The sequence below is a fragment of the Galeopterus variegatus genome, unplaced genomic scaffold (assembly GCF_000696425.1).
Source record: "Galeopterus variegatus unplaced genomic scaffold, G_variegatus-3.0.2 Scaffold974, whole genome shotgun sequence".
NCBI lineage: Eukaryota > Metazoa > Chordata > Mammalia > Dermoptera > Cynocephalidae > Galeopterus > Galeopterus variegatus.
Genome location: NW_007727085.1, coordinates 130,009 through 155,985, shown reverse-complemented (window position 1 = coordinate 155,985; position 25,977 = coordinate 130,009). Strand labels below are relative to the sequence as shown.

The window sequence follows — 25,977 nt, the reverse complement described above, 5'->3', positions numbered from 1 at the left end:
TCATCACCATCACCACCACCATCATCACCACCACCACCATCAGCATCACCACCACCATCATCATCACCACCATCACCACCACCACCATCATCACGACCACCATCATCACCACCATCACCACCACCACCATCATCATGACCACCATCATCATTACCATCACCACCATCACCATATCATCACCACCATCACCATCACCACCACCATCATCATCACCATCATCATTGCCATCACCATTGTAACCACCATCACCATCCACCGTCATCCTCATCACCACCATTGTCATCATAACTACCATCACCATCTTTACCATCACCAACATCATTCAATCAACTTTGCTCTGAATCCATGCAGAGCTCCTCACACGGCAGAGAATGCACTCACTTCTAGAGTGAGGTTTAAAAAAATATTTTATTTTAGCTTTTAAAAAATTGGACTTGTTGCTCCGGCCACACTTACAGGACTCCCAGCTAATATGGACAGTCTTCCCTGAAAGATGATCCCTCACTCTTGCCCAGCTCCTTCAGCATTACTCATGGCCCAGCTCCTCCAGCATTACTCACGGCCCTCTGGGCTATGTGCAGTGAAGCAGAACAGCTCAATTGAGGTTCATGCATTAGGGAAAAGGGAAAGACTGCAGAGGCAATGAAGAAGCCTGCCAATGCCTGCCCATCCCTACCCCCTTCCCAATCCACAGGGGACCTTCTCTTAACATAACTGAAATCACCATCCATCACTCCAGTGCCTGTCACAACCCGTGGTCAGTCTGGTGCCTGCCTGGCGGCTGGGTGACTTTGGGAAAACCTCTTAACCTCTTCAAGCTCCATTTATTAATCTGCACATGAGGAGCAATATGACTTTCGAGGCTCTGTGGGCTTCCATAAGTGTGAATGGGCCTGCATCTAGCAAAGGGCCTAAGAGGGTTCAATAGTGATTTGGCAAATGGATGGACAGGAGGACAGATGGATAGACTGCAGTGTGTCTCTTGTTTTGCACATTCCTAAACATTTCCATGTACTTGGTCCTTAACATATTCCTCTGATATAGGAAAGGGAGGAACAGTCCCCTTGCAAATAAGGAAACTGTCCTAAGACCCTGGAGGAGTGGGTGGGGTACTGGTTTTCATGGCAAAGTCCAGCATATCCTGATTAATATAAACCACACTGCAAAGCTGTGGACCTGTATCCTGGGTCAGGCAAAGTCAGCATTTCTTGCATGAAAAATGTATGGACAGTTTCTAAAGAAAAAAAACTCATAATCACCAATGTCAACCTAAATTACCTTTATTATGTAACAAATACATACTAATATAAACTCAAAATAAATTTACAAATTAAATACCAATAAACCCACTGTGCCTATGACATCAGGCTGCAGCAAGCCCCCCTCTGGAGGGTACCCTCATGTGCTATGCAGCTTCATGGCCCTCCCACCTCTTTCCTTAGGTCCAGTCTGTGGGACACCTATCCCTGAGACAAGGTCCAAGGTCCCATGGCCTTTGCATTGGGTCTGCTTTGTGCTTTCTTAATTTCCTGTGCAATTAGGGAGGCACCTCTGGGCACCTGAACCATCATGAACACAGATGCTCACACAATGCTGTCACATACCAGACGCTGGGACACAGCAATGATCTCTGACGGGCTTTTGTCGACATTTTAGGTCATCACAGAGATGAGATAATGACATTTATCTTCCCAAGAGGGATCTGTGGGCAGGCATCGGTGCTCTCCTTACCAGTGGTCAACATCGAAAGAGAGAAAGGGCAGCATCTAACCCAACACCCCCAACCCTGGCCACCCCAGTCTTTGCTGGGGCAGAGAGCCCTGACTGTCACCTTCTGACCCCCTCCCCACACCTGCCCCCTGTCCAAGGGCCTCCTTGCTTCCTGAGCAGCCCCTCAGCAGTGAGTTTGCTCTTCACCCACAGCATGGGGGATGGGCACAGGCCCTCCCTAGGACACTGGCCATGCTCTGCCCAGGAACAGCTGCCACCAAGGACTCGGACCCTGCCTGCAGGGGCACGAGTACAGGAGAAAGGGCAGAGGGCTGCCCACTCACCAGGGGCTGACAGGACTGCTCAGCTCCTCTGACCTGTCCTGGGGTGAACTGTAGGGACAGCCTCAGCTGCCTCCCTCACCTCAGCTGTGGTTGGTCCTGTCTAACAGGAGCAAGAAGTCGGAGGCAACTGGCCACGTCCCTCTCCATCAGGTGGCCCCACAGCTTCCTGCAGGTTCTCATCATAAACCCTTCACAGGACCCATTTGTGGGCCATGATGTCTGCTGGGGCCTTGGCCATCTGGGGGCCCAGAGCCTGGCCCCTCCCTCCTGTCCTCTCACCAGCTGCTGGGTGTCAGCCGAGGGGTCAAGAGACCTCAGAGCCCACCAGACCCCACTTGTTACACGGGGAGGAGGTGGGAGGAGATGGGTCCAGGTAGACAAGCCCAGCCCCCTACCCCTGGCAGTGAGAGAGGAGCCTGTGAGGGAGAAAGTCTCTGCACCACACAATTAATGGAAACATATTAAGGCATCTGTGGCTGTACATAGGGTGTCAATCACCAATTTATCTGCCACCCCTAAACTGCTCCAAACATTAGTGGGCAGAAGCTGATGGTCTGGTTTAGCCACAGTGTGGGGCAGGGCCCCCAGAGACCCAAGGAACATCCAGAAGGGGTCGGCCCCAGGTGCACCCAAGCCAACGGCAGGTGTGGTGCAGGCTGAGAATGGGAGATTGATCCAAAGTCAGAGCACTATCTGGTCAACCTCCAAGCTCCATCTCCAGGCTGGGCCAGGATCCAATCACTAAAGCACCTCCAAGAGCCTCTGAGTTAAGGGAAAACTGCACCAAACACTTTCAAAGGCAAAGAACCCACCCACTGCCATTGACTTAAGAAAAGGTCACGGAGTGAGGGAGACAAACTTTGTACCTAAGGGAGGTTGTCTCTGGGCCCTGGTATCTCCTGGTGATGGATGAGGCCTCCAGATCAATGAGATGTCAGCATGGCTCAGTCTCCCCTCATCACTGCCTGTCTGTCCTATTCGCATTTACACCTGTGCTGTGCCTGGGCCCACGCTGGTGGTTTGGTGAGGAGGAAGTTTCTGTCCTTGGTGCCAGTTGTGCAGAAACTCTCGTGTGGAAGGCTGCACCGCACAGGACTAAAACTTGACCTTGGTCTTGGTGCATCCCCGTCCCTCACCATGGGACTCCACGCCGATGAACAAGGTGTGGGGTCGGCATGTCCCCCACGCTGAGCCCAACCACACCCAGAAAACTCACAGTGAGGGAGCTGACCAAGATGAAGGTGACACCTGAGAGGCTGTCACCAGAGGTGGGGCAGCGATGAAGGTCCTGCTGCTGAGAACCCTTTGGGGTAATTTCTCTCGGTCACCCTGCAGAGAGAGTGTGGTGGCTGGAGGTTCCTGGCTGGCTGGGGTTTTATCTGAGTTCATGTGTCTGCACACACATTAGCAAACTCCCTGCTGTGTGAAAAGGCCACTGATGCAGCTGACAGCTGAATTCCAGAGAAAGAGGCCTCAAGTGCACCGTCTGGACCCCTCGGGGCACTGCGAGGCGCACGTCTGCATGTGCGTAAAGTGTATTTTGTAAAGAGCCAGTCAAGTGTGTCTCAGATGAGGCCTTCCTGTCACAATATTGTGATTGCTTTGTGGCCTCTGGGGTCAGACGGTCCAGCTGTCAGCTCGTGGATGTAAAGGACTCAGTGGCACAGAAATCGTACAAGAAGGGTGGAGGCCAGAAAGTCACCTTAACCCAACACTGACCAGGAACAGCGAGCAGCCCCCGGAGCTGGCAGGCATCAGCTGGTCTTCCAGCCAGGGCTCCCCTGAGACAGGAGCTAGTATCTCCCACCCCCTCTGGGTTTTGGTCTGAGACATTCACTGCAAGTTTGATTTTTAAAGATTTCCATAAAAAGAATATCAAAAATGCACCATAAACACCGTCCTCTGTGGACTGAAGCTTTGCTGCTAGGGGCTCACTATGATTTTGACTTTTTTTAAGTATTCATATAACATACAATATTTGCCTTTTTGTGGCTGGCTTATTTCACTTAGCATAATGTCTTCAAGGTCTGTCCATGTTGTAGCATGTGTCAGAATTTCCTTTTTTTAAAGGCTGAATCATATTATACTGTACGTATATACCACATTTCGCTTATGGACACTTGGGTTGCTTCCGTGTGTTGGCTATTGTGAGCAATGCTACCATAAACTTGCTTGTACAAGGTCTCATTGAGACCCTGCCTTCATTTCTTTTGAGTATAATCCAGGAGTGGAATTGCTGGGTCATGTGTAATTCTATGTTTAATTTTTTGAGGAACCACCACACTGTTTTCCAAGCGGCTACACCATTTTACATTTCCACCAGCAGTGCACAGGGTTCCAATTTCACCACATTCTCACCACCACTTGTTATTTTCTGTTTTTTGTTTAGTTTTGTTTTATTTTCATAGTAGCCATTAAAATGGGTCTAAGGCAGTATCTCACTGTCATTTTGTAGTTTCGACTTGCATTTCCCTAATGATTACTGATGTTGAACACCCTTCATTATGCTTGTTGGTACATCTCCTCTGGAGAAACGTCCCGTCAAGTCGTTTGCCCATTTTTTAATCAGGTTATTGTTGAGTTTTAGGAGTTTTCTATATATTCTGAACATTAATCCTTATGAGACACGGGACTTGCAAATACTTTCTTCCATTCTGTGGGCTGCTTTTTCACACTTTCATAGTGTCTTTTGATGCACAGCATTTTTTAATTTTTAAGAAGTGCAATTCGTCTATTTCTTTTGCTGCCTGTGCTTTTGATGTCATATCCAAGAAATTATAGCCAGATCCAATGTCGTGAATTTTTGCCCTATGTTTTCTTTTAAGTTTTGTAGTTTTAGGTCTTACATTTAGGTCTTTGTTCCATTTAGAGTTAGTTTTTGTAGATGGTATTAGGTAAGTGTCCAATTTCATTCTTTCGCATGTGGATATCCAGTTTTCCCAGCACCATTTGTTGAAAGACTATCTTTTCCACATTAAATGATATTGACCCCATCGTTGAAAATCATTTGACCATATATGTAAGAGTTTGTCTCTGGACTCTCTATTCTATTTCATTGGTCTATCTGTCTGTGTGGTAATATTAGGTAAGTGTCCAACTTCATTCTTTCGCATGTGGATATCCAGTTTTCCCAGCACCATTTGTTCAAAGACTATCTTTTCCACATTAAATGATATTGACCCCATCGTTGAAAATCATTTGACCATGTATGTAAGAGTTTGTCTCTGGACTCTCTATTCTATTTCATTGGTCTATCTGTCTGTGTGGTATGCCAGTACCACGCTGTTTTGATTACTGTAGGGTGATACATATAAGATTATATCATCTGCAAACAGATGATTTTATTCTTTCTTTCCAATTTGGATGACTTTTATTTATTTTTCTTGCCTAATTTCTCTGGCTAGAACTTCCACTACTATATTGAATAGAAGTGGTAAGTGTGGGCATTCATGTCTTAAAGGAAAAGCTGTCAGTCTTTCACCATTGAGTATGATGTTCACTGTGGGTTTTTCATGTACGGCTTTCATTATGTTTAGGTAGTTTTCTTCTATTTCTAGTTTGTTAAGTGCTTATATAATGAAAGGGTGTTAAATTTTGTCAAATGGGTTTTTTTTTACATCAGTTGAGATGATCATGTTTTTTCCCATCATTCTGTTAATAATTTTCATATGTTGAATCATTGTTACATTCCAGGAGAACAAAAATCCCACTTTGTCATGTTGTTGAATCATGTTAATATGCAGCTGAATTAGGTTCACTAGTATTATGTTGACGATTTTTTCATCAGTGTACATAAAGGATATTGGTTTGTAGTTTGTTTTTGTTTGGGGGTTTTTTTCGTAGTGTCTTTGTCTACCTTTGGTTTCAGGGTAATGCTGATCTCACAGAAAGCATAAAGGAATGTTTTCTCTCCAATTTTTAAAAAAAATTAGAGAAGGATTTATGTTCATTCTCCTTTAAATGTTTGGTAGAATTTGCCAGCGAATCTATCCAGGGCTTTCTCAGGAGATTTTTAATAACTGATTCAATCTCCTTAATTGTTATAGGTCTATTCAGATTTTCTATTTCTTCATGGTTTACTCTTAGTAGCTGTATTAGTCCATTTCTGTTGCTTATAACAGAAATGCCTGAAACTGGGTAATTTATAAAGAAACAGTATTTATTGCTTACAGTTTCAGAGGCCGGGAAGTCAAAGTCCAGTGAGAGCCTTGCTTGTGGGTAGTTACTCTTTACAGGGTGTCACATGGTGGATGGCTGAGCAGAAAGAGAGAGAGCTTCTCAAGTGCTCTCCTTTTAAAGCCATCAGAACTATGCACATGACTGCCATTATACCATCAAATGGCCGAATCCATTCAGTAGGGTATGGTCCTCACAATCTAATCATCTCTTCAAGGCCCCATCTTTCAATTACCGTAGTTGGATTTCCACCCCTTGTTAGGGTACAGTGGGAATTTAGCTTCAGTGACTTTGGGGCGGACATACAATCCACAGCATTAGGTTTTGTGTTTCTAGAAATTTGTCTCTTCATCTATGTTATCCAATTTATTGGCATATAATTATTTATAGTAATTTCTTGTAATCATTTTATTTCTGTGGAAGTGGTAGTAATGTTCCCACTTTCAGTTCTGATTTTAGTAATTTGAGTCTTTCCTATTTTTTTCTCCATCCATATAGCTAGATATTTGTCAATTGTTTATCTTTTCAAAGAACCAACTTTTACTTTTCTTGACTTTTTAAATTTTTCTTCTAGCTTCTGTTTCATTTATGTCTGGTCTAATCTTTATTTCCTTCCTTCTGCTAGTTTTGGCTTTAGTTTGTTCCTCTTTTCTAGCTCTTTAGGTTGTAAAGTCAGGTTGTTGATTTGAGTTATCTGTTGTGTTTAATGTAAGTGTTTAGAGCTGCAAACGCCCCCTCAGGACTTCTTTTGCTACATCCCGTGTGTTTTGGTAGGATGCGTATTCATTTTCATTTGTCTATAAGTATTTTCTTCTAATTCTCCTTGTAATCTCTTCTTCGTGCCATTGTTTGTTTAAGAATGTGTTGTTTAATTTCCACAAATTTGTAAATTTTTCAGTTTTCATTCTGTTATCGATTCCTAATCTCATCCCATGTGGCCCAAGAAAATACTTTGTATGATACCAATCTTTTAAATCTATTGAGACTTAATTTGTGGCCTAAGATATGGCCTAAGATCCTGGAAAAAGTCTGTGTGCACTTGAGAAGAATGTGTATTCTGTTGTTGTGGGTAGAGTTTTCTATATATATCTGTTAGATCTAGTTGGTTTATTGTGTTGTTCAAGTTCTCTGTTTCCTTCTTATCTTCACTCTGGTCTTCGTATTCATTATTAAGAGCGGGGTAGTGAAGTCTTCAATTATTACTATAGAACTACCTATTTTTCCCTTCAGTTCTGCTCATCTTTGCTTCATATATTTTGAGTGTCTGTTATTAGGTGTGAAAATGTTTGTTATATCTTTTTGCTGTATTGAACTTTTTACTAATATACAGTATCTTTTTTTGTCTGTTACAATTTTTTAAATTTAAAGTCTATGCTTTTCTGACAGGATAGCCACCCCGCTCTCTTTTGGTTACTATTTGCATGGAAAATTCTTTCCGTACTTTCACTTTCAACCTATTTGTGTCTTTGGATCTAAAGCAAGTCTCTTGTGAACAGCATATTGTAGGGTCATGTTTTATCATCAATTCTGCCAATCTCTGCTTTTTAATTGAAGACTTTAATTTATTTTCATTTAAAGTATTTACTTATAAGGAGGTACTTTTGTCATTTTACTCCTTTTTTCCGTATGCATTATAGCATTTTTGTCCCTCATTTCCTTAGTTACTGTATACATTTGTGTTTAGTTGATTTTTTTGCAGTGAAATTTTTAAATTCTTTTTTTATTTCATTTTGTGTATATTCTTTAGCTACTTTTTTGTGGTTATCATAGGGGTTAATTTTAACATCCAAAGCTATCACACTCTAATTTGGATTTATGTCAGCTTAACTTTGATAACATACAAAAGCTTCGCTCCTTTAACAGCTCTACCCTTGCTCCTTTCAGTTGTTGATGTCAAAAAATTATGTCTTTATACATTGTATATCCAGAAACATAAACTAGTAATTTTCTTATGCATTAGTCTCTTAAATTATGTAGAAAACAAAATATGGAGTTACACACCATTGTTACACCAACACTAACTTTTATCAATTCCCATGTATTTTCCTTTACTGAGATCTTTAGTTCTTTATGTGGATTTGAATTACTGTCTAGTGTGCTTTCATTTCAACATATAGGACTCTTTTTAGCATTTCTGGCAGGGAAGTTATAGTCCTTAAGCTTTGCTTATCTGGGAATGTTTTAATTTCTTCCTCACTTTTGAAGAGCAATTTTGCTGGATATGGGATTCTCGGTTGACAGGATTTTGTTTTTCTTTTAGCACTTTGAATATATCAACCCACTGCTTAGTGGGCTCCAAAGTTTCTGATGAGAAATTTACTGCTACTCTTATTATCCAGTGTATGTGACAAGTCACCTCTCTCTTGCTGCTTTCAAAATTCTCACTGTCTTTGGCTTTCAACAGTGTTAATGTGTCTTGGTGCGAGTCTCTTCCAGTTCATCGTATCTGGAGTTTGTTAAGCTTCTCGGATGTTTATTTCATATCTTTCATTACATTTGGCAAGTTTTCAGCCATTAGTTCTTTATATATTCTCTCTACCCCTTTCTTATTCTTCTGTTTTTGGAAGTCCCACAATGTATGTGGTCCCATTGATGATGTTTCACAGGTCTATTAGGCTCTGTTCAATTTTCTTCAAAATTTTTTCGTAAATTTTTCAGTTTTCATTCTGTTATCGATTCCTAATCTCATCCCATGTGGCCCAAGAAAATACTTTGTATGATACCAATCTCATTTCGCTTATGGACACTTGGGTTGCTTCCGTGTGTTGGCTATTGTGAGCAATGCTACCATAAACTTGCTTGTACAAGGTCTCATTGAGACCCTGCCTTCATTTCTTTTGAGTATAATCCAGGAGTGGAATTGCTGGGTCATGTGTAATTCTATGTTTAATTTTTTGAGGAACCACCACACTGTTTTCCAAGCGGCTACACCATTTTACATTTCCACCAGCAGTGCACAGGGTTCCAATTTCACCACATTCTCACCACCACTTGTTATTTTCTGTTTTTTGTTTAGTTTTGTTTTATTTTCATAGTAGCCATTAAAATGGGTCTAAGGCAGTATCTCACTGTCATTTTGTAGTTTCGACTTGCATTTCCCTAATGATTACTGATGTTGAACACCCTTCATTATGCTTGTTGGTACATCTCCTCTGGAGAAACGTCCCGTCAAGTCGTTTGCCCATTTTTTAATCAGGTTATTGTTGAGTTTTAGGAGTTTTCTATATATTCTGAACATTAATCCTTATGAGACACGGGACTTGCAAATACTTTCTTCCATTCTGTGGGCTGCTTTTTCACACTTTCATAGTGTCTTTTGATGCACAGCATTTTTTAATTTTTAAGAAGTGCAATTCGTCTATTTCTTTTGCTGCCTGTGCTTTTGATGTCATATCCAAGAAATTATAGCCAGATCCAATGTCGTGAATTTTTGCCCTATGTTTTCTTTTAAGTTTTGTAGTTTTAGGTCTTACATTTAGGTCTTTGTTCCATTTAGAGTTAGTTTTTGTAGATGGTATTAGGTAAGTGTCCAATTTCATTTCTATAACATTACACCTGGACCACCAGCCTCATTGTCCTTGACATAAAACCCTGGCACATTTCTTCACAGCTCTGTCACCAGCTGGCCTGCTGCATTCATTAGTTTGCTGTTTCTCCACTGTGTGGAAGTTCCCTCATGGCTGCTTAATTTTGATGGTGGAAACAGAAAGCAAAGCCTTCAGTTCAGATGGGGGTGGGGGGAGGGGGAGCCCTCAAGGGGCAGGACTGTGTGTGCAGAGGTGACCTGAGGCCTTGCCCTGCTGATGGTCCCAGCCCATTCATGCCCCCACTGACCCAGATGACCCCATCAGCATGTTACTAATCTGCTGGGCATGTGGATGTGTGGAATAAGTGAATGCATCCAGAAATACGTTTAGTGCAGTTTTAGCGTGAATAAAAACCAGATTCTAGAAACATTTGAATATCTAATTTGATGTAGCATAAGTAGACTTCTCTTCTAAGCCTTTTTTTTCTATTCCATTTTCAGAAAAGGAGAATGTTTAGGTTATATCTATTTTTATCTATATAAAGTAGCAATATATTTGTTCTGTCACCATTTTTAGACTTGTAAATATTTGCACAAATTCTCACTGAGCATAAAAAGAACACTTTAAATCTAGACAGGTAATAACATCTTTAACCAAGAAGGGAGGGAGAGTTTCATTCAATTACTTTCCCAGGGATTGTGGCTGGGGCCTGGGAGTTCACCTCCACATGGTCACTCTGGACTCTGCTGCAGAGATCTCACAGGGGGACCAAGTGGACCCTGTGCTGCTCTGGTAGAGAGGCTGCAGCGGCCAGTGCCCTAGGAGAGGGGTGTGTGGCTTTTCTCTCAGCAGCCCTGGGTCAGGGCATAGAGGTCCCAGTGAGCACCACCCTCAGTTCTAGGGTCATCATCTGACAAGAAGAGCCTCATGTCACAGGATCAGCAAGAGAAGACTTTCTCTTCACAGCTTCCCAAACAGCCGAAAGTCAGAAGAATAAAACTCATTCCACTGGCACCATTATTCTTCTCCATTTAAAACATGATCTGTTGGGTGTAGTGAAGGGGTGGGTGGTGAGAGAGGGACCCTCAATCCTTGCTCACATCCCATTCCACCTTCAACACCCACTACTCAGTCCTACCACAGGCCTTACTGCTCCTGTTCCTAGGCTGAGAAAGCCACCCACCCCACCCCATCCCCATTCTCCTTGGCTGTTATGACCTTCATCCACTTCCAAAACTTCCTCTCCAAGCTTAGCCCTCCTCACTGTCTGCAGCTGATTCACCTCCCATGTCACAGAAGAACAGAGACCTCCCATAAGTCTCCAGCTGACTAACCTTGGCCCACAGTTCTTGTGCATTCTATCACAGATGACAGAGTGCTCCTCAACCCTACTGGGGCTTGGGACGCAACCCTTAAGAGCTCCAGACCCTATCTTCCTCAGGAAGCTTCAACCTCTCTCTCTGATGCAACAAATATACTCTGGTTGCATCTGCCAAGGTGACCTTTTCTTACTGCCATCCACATTCCTCAAATATACACACACACATACAGAGAGAGAGAGACACACACACACACACAACTGTTGATTCTGCTTCTCTGGAAAACCCTGATGAATACAGATTTTGACACTGAGAAGTGTGGATGCTGCTGTAACAAATACTAAAGATGTGGAACCAGCTTTGAAACTAGGTAATGGGCAGAGGCTGGGATAATTTTAAGATGCATCCTAGAAATATGGATATTAGGGCCATTCTGATGAGGCCTTAGGTGGAAATAAAGAATACCTTATTGAAAACTGGAGGAAAGGCCATCCTTGTTATAAAGTGGCAAAGAATTTGGCTGAACTGTGTTTTACTGTTTTGCGGAAGACAGAACTTGCAGGTGATGAAACAGAATATTTAGCTGAGGAGGTTTCTAAACAAAGTGTTGAAAGGGTAGCTTGGTTACTCCTGACTGCTTATAGTAAAATGTGAAAGGAGATGAAGAAGACACAGTTAAGCAAAAAGGAACCAGAACTTGAAGATTTAGAAAATTCTTAGCCTATCCATATTGAAAAAAAAAAAAAAAAAGAGAGAGAATGCATGTTCTGAAGAGAACACTAAATTTTAGCTGAACAACTATTTGATAAAGAAATCATGGGTGCAACTCATGGACTTAATCAGCCATCTCAGCAGAAACCATAGAATAGAGATGGGATTATACCAGCAAAGACACTGCCAGTTTGAACTAAAGGGTACAGAGAAAGCCGGACAGAAGGGAGGCAGGCTGTCAGACTTCGTGGAGTCTATGGGAACCAAACTGCAGAACTATTTGGCTCTGAACATGCACTATTCTTTCAGGGAAGAATGACCTGGAAGGTGATGCAGAGATCATCAGGGCTCACATTCCCACCCCAGGCCAGGGGTCAAGGCTATTTCTTCCTCAGTTGCAGAGGGAGGGGTTGCGTCTCCAGTTTCTGCAGGCCAGGATGATCCCACACAGTGCCTCTTGAGTGGGGCTTCCCTTGAAGAGAGCCATGTGGATGGGGCAGCCACACCAAGCTACAGAGGTGACACTGCCATCCCAGTGGCCTGGAGGACAGAGCATTGAGCCAAAGAAGATTATTCTCCAGGCTTAAGAGTTCATGAAATTTACCTTGCTAGATTTTAGACTTGCTTGGGATCTGTGAGCCTTTCTTCCCTCCAATTTTTCTTTTGAAATGAGAAAGTCCATCCTATGCCTATCCTCTCATTGTACTTTGGAAGCACATTAACTGTCTGATTTCACAGGTTCACAGCTGGAGAGAAATTTTGCCTTGTGGTGAATTATAGCTCGAGTCTTATTCATATCTGATTTAGATGATATTTAGATGAGACTTTGGACTATAGACTTTAGAGTTGATACTGGAACAAGTTAAGACTTCTGGGGCTGTTGGGGTGAAATGAATATATTTTGCATGTAAGAACATGAATTTTCAGGGGTGAGGAGCAGTATACTAAGGGCTGAATTGTGTCCCCCCAAATTCATAAGGTGAAGCCCTAACCCCCAATGTGACTATATTTGGAGATATGGCCTTTACAGAAGCACTAAGAGTTACATGAGCTCATAAGGACAGAGCCCTCATCCAATAGGATTGATGCCTTTATAAGAAACCTCCAGACAACTCACTCTCTCCCCCTGCTATTTGAGGACACAGCAAGAAGGTGGCCATCTGCAAGCCAGGAAGAGAGTCCTCAGCAGGAACCAAATTGGCCAGCACCTTGGTCTTGGACTTCCAGCCTCCAAACTGTGAGAAATAAATTCCTGTCCTTTAAGCCACCTGGTCTATATTTTGTTATGGCACTCTGAGCTAAGAGACCTAAACCTTCCCTCTCTCAGTAGCTGGTACCAAACACGATTACCAAAATTTGATCTAACTGACATGTTTGGAGCCCTGCACTCAATAATAGAATACACATTCTTTTCAAGTACACATGAATATAGCCGACATACGTTGAGGCATAAAACAAGATTCCACAAATTTCAAAGGACTGAAATTTCAGAGTTTGTTCTCTGGCCACAGTGGAATTAAGCTAGAGATCAATAAAAAAAAAAAAGGTAACTAGAAAAATCCCACTGTTTGAAATTAAGCTACAGACTTTTCAGTAACCAATGGTGCAACACAAAAAATCATGAATTAGAAAATATTTTAAACTGCATATCAAAAATATATCAAAATCCAATGTTGCATATAAAGCAGTTTTAGAGGAAAATTCAGAGTTTTTGATTCACATATTAGAAAAAAAAAAGATGGAAATCAGTGATCTAAGCTTCTATCTCAAAGGAAAACAAACCTTAACCTCTTCATGTGAATGACAAAAATCAATTCTAGGTGGGACGTTCATCTAAGTGCAAAAGATAAAACAATACAAGCTATAAAAAATATGTCAGGTTGGGCCACATAAAATTTAACAACTTCTGCTTATCAAAATACTCTTATTAAGAGATTAAAAGGGCTGCTCAGCTAACTCAGTTGGTTAGAGTGCAGCCTTATATCCCCAAGGTCATGGGTTCAGATCCCAATCAATCAATCACACACACACACACACACACGCACACAGAATGAAAAATATGCCATAGAATGAGAGAAGATATTTGCAAAAGTATATATCTGATAAAGGACTCCTAGCCAGATTATATCAAGAACACCTACAAAATCACTTAGAAGGAGACAAAGAACCCTAATAGAAAAATGGGTAAAAGACTTGAACAAGTACTTTATAAAAGAGGATATCAGTGAATATATGAAACTAGTCATCAGAGAAATGCACATTAAACCCACACACCCACCAGAACAGGTAAAATGAAAAACACAATATTCAGTGTTGATGAGAAGACATCACAATTCTCATGCACAGCTGGTAGGATATGACTCCTTGACTTTGGAAACCTGTTATTATTTGGTACAGTGTATACACAACAGAAATGTGTACCTACATGCACCAAAAGACAGAAATGTTCACACTGTCACTAATCATAATAACTAAACACTGGGAACAATTAAATGTCCACCAATAGTGGAATAAAGCATAAACTACAGTTCATTCACACAGAAGAATAATGTACAATGATAAGAAAGTAAACTACACTGCCCACAACTCATACACATGATGTTGAACTAAAGAAGGCAGACACAAAAGAACACACACTGTATAATTCCATTCATATAATGTCTAAGACTGCACAAAAGTAAGCTGTAGTGCCACAAGTCAGGGCACTCCCCCAAGAGGGTGAGTGCTGAGCGGAGGGGGTGTTTAGGGGCTTCCCACAGGTTGACATGTCTCAGCTGGAGTGCTGGTTACATGTGTCCAGTTTGTGAAATTTCACCTATCTATACACTCATGACTAGGGCAATTTTCAGTATATACTTTATACTTCAGTAATATTTTACTAAAAATTAAAACAATACAAACAAAAAAACTGTGGACATGTATCTACTTGAATGGAAGTTTCTTCATAATACTGAAAAGGTTACAATGTAATGCATATAATATGATGCCATGCTTGTAAAAAATAATGTATACGCATAGAAATAGGATATACAGAAACATATGTTCAGTAAAAAATATTTATTGAGCATGTACTAAGTGCTACCACATAATTTATTTGAAAGACATCGACACAACTGTACTATCCCATGCAGAGCCCATCACATGCACCGCCAATTCCAGCCCTGACTCCAGGCTGGAGCAGCTCAGCGCCCTACACACCACCTGCACAGAGTGGTGCAGTGCTACATCCTGCATGTTGAGTGGGTGAACCGACAGCAGCAAGGACACCACTAATACATGATGCATGAACAGTCACTGTCACAGGGGAACACAGGCTGATACACGTGCATCCTAGGAGTTCAGAACTAGACCTAGCTTGGAAACACTGAACCACGACCTACCCACGGGTTGGCACTGTGGGAACCACGGGGTGAACACCAGGATAACATAGCCTACTTCTATGGGCAGACACTGGGCAGTGAGGGTGGCAATGCAGCTCCTGCCAGCCCAAGCGCATTTGTCTGTGAAGGAGCCTGACGTCGCTGGCCAGGCGGGGAAGGGCAGTGTAGAGTGGGTGGGAGCAACCAGGTGCATCTTGATTCACTGTGTTCCTCCCACAAGGTACGCAGGCTGCCTCCCAAATGGAACGTCTCTGTTATCTCCAGATCGGAAAAACTTTTTCTCCAACCTGAAAGAAATAAAACAAATTAATCGAATAGTAAATTGTTTCTGTTTGATTAAGGTAGTATTTTCTACTAATTTAATATTGTACAAGAGAATGGCATTTAGGTGCAGAATATTTTTTAAATGACAAACGTTTAAACTTTTAACATAAAATTATCACAAAGCAAAGCACAAAACAGGTATTAAAAAACAAAGGGCAAGCATTGATTATTTTGCTTTTCTTTCCCACATTAACCCTCCATCCAGACAGGAGAAGTGCATTCTCAGCAGCCTCTGAGACAAAGCTGAGGTGAGAACCTCCCCGCCAACCTCCGACAGCCCCGGCCCGCTCGGTGCTCTCCACACATTGTTTCACGTGTGGAATCAAGGGCTGTCCAGTGAGCACACCCACGCCACACCGCACCTCTGGGCTAACTATCGAGAAGCTGCAGGGTCTGGGTTGAGGATGCACAGCTAGCTCGGCTAGCTCTTCTCTTCTGGACACAGCAGGAGACCAGCTGTGTCATCCCAGGAAATGACTTCCCTCTCTGAACCCTCCATTTCCTATTCTGTAAAATGGGAAAAGCAGCTAATAACAGCATTCACTTCCTGTGTGAGGATTAAATAAAATGAGGCAAAAAAGGCATGAGCTGCAGAGCCTGGGCCCCGGCATGCACAAGCATTTGCCCGTCTCCCCAGGACCAGCATCCACAAGACGTAATTTTACAATCCAGTATCTTACTTTTTGAGATGTGGGGTCCTGTCTGGAAGTGACAGCCCAGCTCAGAGCAACCGACATGTGCCTTCTCCATACTGGATTTCTCTGCAACACAACTGAACCTGTGACCACATCTCCTGTGTGGACAGGGACTGGGTCATCCATCATAAACAGTGTCTGCTTCCAGTGTGTGGTGCTGTAAGACAGGGCAGTGCCGTGAGCCTCGGGCAGCCTCCAGTCCTCCCTGTGAGCCTGGAAACCCAAGCTTGACTTTTCAGGTTAATTTATGCCCACCCTGGGTGGCCCAGTGGTCTCAGGAGATCTCAGGGGGGAGCCCAGGCCATAGGCAGGGTCCCTGTGCGGTGCCTGACTCCCCAGGCCCCTCGCCGGGGTCCACCTGCCAACACTAAGCGCCTGGTGTGCCTGCTCCTAACATCCTGTCCCTTCATCGCCCCTGACTCTGGCCAAGTCCTCAGCCACTTTGTGGGGTGGGGTCCTCGTTCTCTGGCACTGCTTTTAGCCTGCATTCTGCGGCTCTGTGCCCTGCCCCTCACCAGCCACATTGGCGGGAGTGGGGGGAAGCCCCCACCTCTGCCAGGTGACAGCAGCACCCCCTGGGGACGGGGATCCCTGCGGCCACCACGGGGCACTCTGGGAACACATCCAGCCCGGGCATTTCTGCAACCGTCCGGACCCTGACGCTGGGGAGTTAACAGGGGCGGTTACTGAAAAGGGAACAAAGACAGCCCCCTAGGGAAGGGCGTCAGGACTGCGTCCCCTCCACCCCCTGTGAAGAGCTTCTGGATAGCAAACGCGTCCCGAGACTCAACCACCTCCAAAGCAAGTCCGGGTGCAGGTGGGAGCCCTCAAGGTTCTGTCAGTTGTTTCTGTGTCAGCTCATGGGACGTAGGGAGAAGACGAAGCCGTCCCCCCGCAGCCTCGGGTCTGCTCCTCCCAAGTCCCCACGGCTGGGAAGCCCAAAGCAGGCAGTAGGGGCGAGCACCCGCCTCACCGCCATGCACGGCCTGAGGCTCCTGCCGGGGGCACAGGGACCGCCCGCGCCACCCCCCGCCGCCCCGCGGGCACTCACGGGTGGAAGGGGCCGGTGCTGAGCACCTGCTGAGGCTGGCCCTCCTGCAGGCTCTGGAAGTGCACGCTGAACCAGGCCGTGAAGCCGTGCAGCGTGCCCGCCTTCCGGATGTCAAAGCGCAGGTCGCCCCGCAGGGTCTGCGAGTGAAAAATGGAAAGGCTGGACACAGCCCGCTCCCCGCCCCCCAAGCCCCTGGGGAGGTGCCACCACGCGCCTCACAAAGTCCCCTCTAGGGACGGCAGCTCCTACACTTGCATAGCAAAGTCGGATGCTGCAGACGACCAGAGGACGTTTCAAGCAACTGGTTTCATTTCTCCAACTTTTGCCCCCAAATCCCCGCGGGATGCTCTCTGTGCTGGGCGCCCACCATCCACTGCCCAGGCCGCGCAATCACTGGGAAGATTGCCAAGAATTTTGTCATCAATGGCGCTAAAACACTCGAAAAACTTTAATTCAAGTACCATGGTGAAATGGAATATAATTTATTGTATCTTGAAGATGCTGAGAATATTAAACATAAATCTAAAAATAATTCAATATGCTAAAGACATTAACTATAAAGAAAATGATGAAAAATACATGAAAGACAAAATCAGAATAGAACAAAAAAAGAAAAAAGAATGGGAAAAACCAATAGCAAAAAGCTTATAAATTCACTTATTTGCATAATAAAATAGTCACACACACAGACCTCCAGCACTCACTGAAGGTTTGTGATATTCCAGACCCAGTTCTCAGTGTTTTACAGGCATCGATCATTCAGGGTAAGAAGGAAGCAGTTCACCTTTTTCTCACCTCTAGATCAGAGATTTGCACAGTTCTCATGTCCAATTGTAATATAGTGCATGGTTCAGAGAGACAGTCTTCTGGTTTCAAAATGTGGTTATACTTGGGCTTCGAAAAAAACTCCTTAATTGCTAAAGATCTAGGAGAAAAAGTCAAAATAATTGCTCAATGTCATTTCAAACATCTTAGGCTCTAAAACACATGTGAGAGTAATGCTTTTTCTCTTCTGTATTGGAAGGAATTCTAAACCACTGTCTGCAGCCCTGGTGGCTGAGGCAGCTCTGCAGATGAGCTCAGCCTGAGAGCAGCCTCAGGCTCCCAGAGCCCTGGGTCCCTCCTTCCCTGGAGGCTGCAGCACCCGGGACAGTGTGAATAACTGGGGCTTCCAGTCGTGTCCCATTCACATGGATCTGAGCACACGGAAACCAACACTCACCCACATAACCTAGAAGAGATGGGGGCTGCAGAATGTCTTCTTTAGTTTTAGAATCTATTTTATTTCAGAATACCTTTTGTGGATCATCTGTTACACAGCAAATAAAAAAGATATTCCTGCTGTAGGTCACTCCACACAAAATGCAATGAGTCAGCAGGACCAAAGAGGCCCCCTGGAGCCTAAATCTCAGGAGAAATTCTTGCACTGCTGCTGCTGTGCAAATCCAACACAAAAACAGATCACTGGACCTCCCACCTGGCCCCTGCACGGCCCCTCTGCACACCATCCTGTTTGCTAACCTACTTCACTCCCTGCACTGGTACCTGCCAGAAAGACATCAATTATTTACCAAAGAAATGCCAAAAAATTAAGCACAACAGTAACTTCTGAAGTAGCAAATAAAAGTAAATGTTTTAATACAGATTCTATTACATGTACGTATTTCTAAATATTTTCTGATAACATAATTATGAATTTATAGGAAAGTAAAAAATATAGACAAGTATAAAGAAAAAATTTTAATTCCCTATATTCCTGCCTTAGCATCTTTATATGTTATTTTTCTCCCCCAGACATATGTTTATTTACGCAAAATAGGAGCCATTCTGTATAAACTGTTTGTCCTGCCAGTTTTAGTATCACTTAGATGCTTTCTAATTTATTCTCTCTCTATATATATATATTCTACAATATTCCTAAAAACCCATGGTTTTTTTTAGACAGCTGCACTGTACTCCATCAGAGGTATATACAGCAATTTAACCATGTTCCTATAGATAGCCTCTGTTTGCAGAGTTTTTTGTGTACACGAGCACACCACAACACCACGACCTCTCGGGGGGAGGCTGTGGCAGTGACTGCAGGGTATACACCAGTGCCGATCTCTAAGGCCAGGCACCCACGATCTCCAGCTCATCCCTCTCCCACCAGGTGACAGCAGGTGCACATAGCACCTCTGCTGCCACCGGTCAAGCCCCAACTACTATTTCAATTTAATTTTTGCTCATCTGGTGGGCAAAAACAGCATTTGGTTCCATTTTCATTTAAATTACTGAAAGTGTAATTTTTAAAACATTTATTGGTAGTTTTACTTTGTGTGACTTGCCTGTTCCAGTGATGTGGCTGTCATTTCATGCGGATATTCATCTTTTCTAATTGACTCTAAGATCTTTCAGCAAGTAACTTTCTCTAATTAGTTTCTGCCTCTTATAATTGTGCTCAACTGGCTTCTGCACACAGCCTGTCAAGTCTTATAAACTCTAATCCAGTATCTATTTCATTCTTCACTTGTGCTAACGTCCTCTTTTCCACCTAAGATCTGACACACAGGCCCCCTCAGATTCCTGAAGCTGATGTTGACATTTTATGTTTTAACACAGAATTCTTAAATCTACACAGAATTCAGTTTTAATGTATGGCGTAAGAGAAGAAATTTTCTCCAAAGGGCTAATGGGCTGTCCCAAGATAATCTGCTGACAGCCCTCACCCTCATGTGCAGAAACGTTCTGTTCCGTGCAACCTGTCCTGTCCCATCCTCTGCCTTTTCTTGCTATAGTACCACACTGTTTTAACTGCTCCACTCTATGATAGATTTTACTACCCTGTAACATAAGTATCTCCTCATTGTCCTTTTCAAAACTTTCCTGGCCCTTCTCACCTATTTCTTCCTAGATGAACAATAGAACCACTTTGTAAGGGAACTTTCCTCTCTATTCCCATTGGGATTCTGACTGAGGGTGCAATGATTCCATATATTAACTGAGAAAGATTTCGTATCTTTACATTTTTTTAAAAAATTTTTTAATAAAAATATAAAAGGCACAAAGACCCCATGCCTTGCCACCAACTCCTGGCCTGTGTGTATCTGCAGGAGTCCAGCCTCACTGAATAAACCACAAGTCTCCTGTCCCTTCTGGCCAATAAGAGGCCCCTTCCCTAATTTCCAGGGCTGATGTGGGTTTTCCCTGCTTCATTTCTACAGCACTCTCAGAGGGTGAAGCAACCCACTTAACCATTCTTCTCAGCACAGGCAATATTTAAAAGGTGAAGGCCTCATCAGGAAATCATTTTATGTTAAAAGCTGAAGCTTGACTGTACAAATACGTCCATATGTTCAAAACCAGGAGGTCACTATTTTGGAGTATTGCTCTGTCTGTAAAACACCAGGAATAGCACTGCTAGCACATTTTCTGATCCTCATTAAAAACATATAGTGCTCAATGGGAAGACACATTTGTGTTTTAACAGCCCACACATTTTTAAAGGCCTCCTTTTTAAATATAACCTTCTTTTCCCCATTATATTAGGGAACTTAGACTGCAAGATACAATTCCCGTCACATCTGTTATCGGTTCAAAGGCATCAGAAGTAGCAAAGTTCTGAGGCCTATGGTGAGCTTGGATTAGCTTCCCGGCATGTCCTACACAATTCCCGTCACATCTGTTATCGGTTCAAAGGCGTCAGAAGTAGCAAAGTTCTGAGGCCTATGGTGAGCTTGGATTAGCTTCCCGGCATGTCCTACAACACAGAGCAGTTATTCTGTCTTGGGAGCACCTGCAGTTTTCACAGTGGGGCTTTCTCCCCGAGCTCTTCTCACCCCATATCTTCCCTCAGGAGCAGGAGGGGGCCTGGTGGGAACACATCACAGGGCTCCCCTGCAACAACCATCTCACCCACCAGGAACTGGGCCAGGGGGGCAGGGCAACGAAGAGGGGGGACGGTGGGAAAATCTCAGCCAGATTCCCACAGTCGTTCCAGGTCACTAGGTGCATAGGGAACAATTTTCCTCAAACAAGAATGCCTACATTTCGGGCCGGCCCCGTGGCTCACTCGGGAGTGTGGTGCTGGTAGCGCCAAGGCCGCGGGTTCGGATCCTATATAGGGACCGACAGTGTGCTCAATGGCTGAGCGTGGTGCAGACCACACTTTGCTGAGGGTTGCGATCCCCTTACCCGTCAAATTAAAAAACAAACAAACAACAACAACAAAAAAGAATGCCTACATTTCCACAGATGATTAACGGGACTACCTTCTCAGGACGGGGCAGAGAGATTCACGGAAACACAAAGGCAGCATTCACGTGAAGTCTCCAGGCCCCCAGCCAGAGCCCAGATCGCGGCCACCTGCAGACCATGGACCACGGGGAAGCCCCCAGGACAGCACCCATCTGGCGGTGAACACTTACTTCAGCGCACTGAGGTTGAACTCGTAGGCGTTGTCCCAGAAGAGCACCTTGCTGTGGTAGTCCTTGTCGGCGCTGCAGGGCACAAGGTGCAGCGCAGCCGTGGTTGGCCATATGATCCCGTCCTCTTTCAGCCAGGCATCCCGGGCGTACAGAATGGACTCGATCATGAATTCGAACTGAACAGGAGGGAGACACACACAGGAGACATGGCCCTGAGCCCCCGCATCTGCACAGACCTCTCCACGCTACACTCAAAATGTTACAGTCAGTCCGAGGGTTTCACAGTTTTAGACTCAAGAATGTTACTGGGCATGAGAACGTTTTGTGGGATTTCTTTTATACCCACACATTCCTGGTTGCCATTTGTATCAGAGCCTGGGTTTAAGTCACACCATTCCCCACTAGAATTAAGAACTGGAACATGGCTAAAGGCCAGGAGAAATATTCACTCTGGCCCAATCTCAGCTACTCAGGAGTTACTAACTTTTAGACTTTGAAAGGGCCCCTAAGTGCTGCAGGGTTCTAACTATTAAATGAAATCAATTTGGTCTGGGTAGTCTCAGAATTTTCACAACCCTTTAAGTTGACTGAAATCACTCCATAACAATCCTGAAGTCCAGCAGGTGTGCCACGTCATTCGCGTGGCACTTAAGTTACAAGAGTGGCTGCTCCTCCTCCCACCCGCATCCCTCAGAACACCTCGAATCTACAACTGGGCACATGGGGAGCTGGCAGTGAGAGGCCAGCTTTTCTGTGTGAACAGAACTTGCTTCCAATGCAGAAAGGAGAAGGAGCACTAGGAAGTGGGGGCTGGGCCCTCAGACCCACCTGCAGAGCTTGCTCCTCATCCTGTAGTTGATGGGAATGACAGAGGGCCTTGCTTCCCTTAAATAATCTCAAGCAGGTTTAACATAGAGTACATGTTCGGTATGAAAAATTTCAGAAAACTCAGAAAAGCACAAACAAACTAAAAGTCACAAGTAAATGCAACACCCAGGAGGACCACTGCTGTCTGATGGGAATGACAGAGGGCCTTGCTTCCCTTAAATAATCTCAAGCAGGTTTAACATAGAGTACATGTTCGGTATGAAAAATTCAGAAAACTTAGAAAAGCACAAACAAACTAAAAGTCACAAGTAAATGCAACACCCAGGAGGACCACTGCTGTCACTCTGTGGTTTATGTTCCAGTACTTCTCTACACATACACACACACACACACACACAAATACATACATATAATTTTCTAGTATTATTTTTTCAGTTATCATACAGTAAAACTGAACCTTCTTGTTGTGCAGCCTGTGAGCCCCCAGCACATGCATCCATCTGTGTGCCCACAACCATAGTCAGCACCACCACCCTAACGCTCATGCCCCCGTGGGTGGCCCCATCCTCCCCACACCCACCCCTGGAAACCACTCACCTAGTCTCCATCCCTCTGGCTCTGTCTTTTCAAGAATGCCGTATAAATAGAATCAGGCAGTATGAAAGCTTTCAAGACTGGCTTCTTCACTCAGTGTAACATCTAGGGTTTACTCACGCTACTGTGTTTCGACAGTTTGCTCCTCTCCATTGCTCAGCAGTGTTTCACCGTATGCATGCACCCGTTTATTGACTAACCTGCTCAAGGACAGTTGGGTTGTTTCCAGTTTTGTTTTGGTTTTTTTTGGCAATTATAAATACAGCTAGTATAATCATTCATGTGCAGGGTTTTGTGTGAAAATAGCTTGCACTTCTGCAGGGTAAACACTAGGAGTGGGACTGTGGGGTCATACAGTGAGTGTTTGTGTTTGTACAACTTTGTAATAAGGTGCCAAACTTTTCCAGAGTGGCGCGTTCCCACCAGCAATGGATGAAGCTTAGTTGCTCCGCATCCTTGCCAGCACTTGGTATTATTGCCAGTATTTTTTTAAATTTTAGCCATTTTTCACTAAGTGTGAATGATATCTCACTGTGGTTTTAATGTGAAATCCCTGAAGGCTCACAACGTTGGACGTCTCTGTGTGTGCGTGTGCTGTCTGTGCGCCCACTCTGGGGTGAAATGTCTGATCAGCCTGTTGCTCATCTTTTGATTGGACTGTTTTCTCCCTGTGGAGTTTTGAGAGTTCTTTGTATATTCGGGACATACACTGGATATGTGACTTGCAATATTTTCTCCTAATCTCAGCTCATCTTGTCATTCTCTCAACACTGTCTTTTGCAGCAGACATTTTTATTTTTGTTGAAATCTAAACTATAAACTTTTTCTTTTGGAGTCACACTTGAAAACTCTTTGCCTAACTCCAGGTCATGAATATTTTCTCCTATGATTTATTCTAAAAGTTTTAGGCTGGCTGGTTAGCTCAGTTGGTTGGAGCACCATGTTGACAACACCAAAGTCCAGGGTTTGGATTCCCGTACCAGGCAGCTGCCCCCCCAAAATTTAAAAAGTTTTATAGTTTTATATTTTACACTCTTAGATCTGTGATCAATTTTGAGTTAAGTTTTTTATGAGGGGTGAGGTTAGGGTGAGGTTCTTTTTTTGGGTTATGAATGCCAACTATTCCAGTATCACTTGCTGAAAAGACTCTTTTCTCGATTGTAGAAACGTATTTCTCTACTCTGCTCCACTGACTTGTGTCCGTCCCTTCACCAATGCTACACTGTCCTGATCACTATAGCTTTAAAATCAAGTAGTGTGATTCCTCCAACTTTATTCTTCTTTTTAAAAATTGTATCAGTTATTCTAGCTCCTTTACACTCCATATAAATTTTTGAATAAGCTTGTCTATATCTACCAAAAAAAGCTGATTGGATTTTGATTGGAACTGTATTAAGTCTACAGATCAATTTAAGGAGAACAGACATCTTTATTAGATTGAGCCTTCCATTCTACAAACACTGTACATCTCTCCATTTATTCAAGTCCTCTGTGATTTCTTCACCAGCATCTTGTAGTTTTCAACATGCAAGATGTACATGCTTTATTAGATTTCTAAGTATTTCATATTTTTGGAGCTACTGTAAATGGTATTGTTTCTTTAATTGCGGTTTCCACTTTACATCACTAGAACTTACCTTCTGACGACATATTTTCAACAGGGCTCAAGGCCAGTGTCACCTGCTGTCATCTCCCTCAATCTTTGCAATCGATAAGCACTAGGGGCTCAAGAGCCTCTTGTTTATTATTTAAATGGGATGCCTTGCTGCAAACATCAGTCCTATTCTGCTCCCCTTCACGCAGATGTTATTTTTCTGAATTTTTACACAGAGACTAAATTTCAGGTTGGGATATTTCACTGTAATGTCTGGTGTCCCGAGATGCTGAGTCCACGTGTTCCTCCCTGACAACAGGGCTGGGCAGACAGTGTCCAACCACCTGTCACTTTCCCGCCAAGCTGACAGCATCTGTGACAAGGTGCTGCATGGGAGTATCAATGAAGAACCAGAAAACAGTCCACTTCCACTTCATGTGAGACTCAGGGAAAGAGGGAACTGGGGAAGGCCACACGCTCACTGGGTTTCACTAGCTAAATCTGGTTTCATGCCATCCCTGGGGCCAGGCAAGTGAAGAGAGGAAACCAGGCCAGTGAGAAGAACAGGGCTCTGCTGGCATCAGAGAAAAGGCTTCTGCATTCAACACTGGATGCCTGCAGGTTCCAGAGGAGAATACAGTTTATGTAAATCACTCATGAGAAAGTTATAGTAACTCTGATTTAAATTTCTCATAAGGCATTTTTTTAATCACCTAAAAAGACAGTGAGCCAATGTTCACATGAGAAATTAATTATATCTCACCTTAGGGAAAAAATCAAAATTAATCATGACTTTTAAAGATTCCTGAGATGGAACCAGCTGTGCTGGGTTCAGAAGCCCCGCAGTCCCTGCTGCCAACAGCATATCCCACCCTTACCAGCAGGCAGGTCCCCATCCACTCAGACACCAGCACGTCCACCTTCTCGGGCAGCACCACGTCCTCCACCTTCTGCTGAAACACGGTGATGGTGTCTGCGAAGCCGTTCTGCAGGACCAGCTGCCCCGTGTGCTGTGCCATCTCGCTGGCCTCCACGGCATATACCTGCCAGCAGTGGGAGCCTCATCAGTGCATGTCCCAACCCTATGCAGCAGCCTATATCATCCACTCTGTTCCTCATCAGAACAAGAAATCAGAAAAAACAGTCAATGGCAGAAGGAAGCAGGATTCTGGACACGGCAGGAAGTGCAGCACAGCTCTGCACCCTTAGACAGTGCTGGGAAAGGAGCTGTCCCCAATCCTACCACCTCCTACCACCTCCCTCCACCTCCTGCACAAAATGCAGACACAGGGCTGCAGGTGGATAGAGCCTCGCGCTA

General features: G+C 43.9%; 1 protein-coding gene across 3 annotated transcripts in view; it reads right to left on the bottom strand.

Moving 5' to 3' along the window:
• Window positions 1–14,825: 14,825 nt before the first annotated feature.
• Window positions 14,826–25,977, bottom strand: part of PRMT2 (protein arginine methyltransferase 2) — a 25,765-nt gene continuing 14,613 nt past the window's right edge. For all 3 annotated transcript variants that reach the window (XM_008573960.1, XM_008573961.1, XM_008573962.1), the window contains 6 exons: window positions 25,538–25,702; window positions 21,644–21,819; window positions 18,033–18,162; window positions 17,238–17,374; window positions 16,172–16,343; window positions 14,826–15,454 (listed from right to left, as the gene is read on the bottom strand). In XM_008573960.1, the coding sequence (XP_008572182.1) occupies window positions 15,422–15,454; window positions 16,172–16,343; window positions 17,238–17,374; window positions 18,033–18,162; window positions 21,644–21,819; window positions 25,538–25,702 (813 nt within the window). In that variant the 3' untranslated portion in view covers window positions 14,826–15,421. The remainder of the gene's footprint in view (window positions 15,455–16,171; window positions 16,344–17,237; window positions 17,375–18,032; window positions 18,163–21,643; window positions 21,820–25,537; window positions 25,703–25,977) is intronic.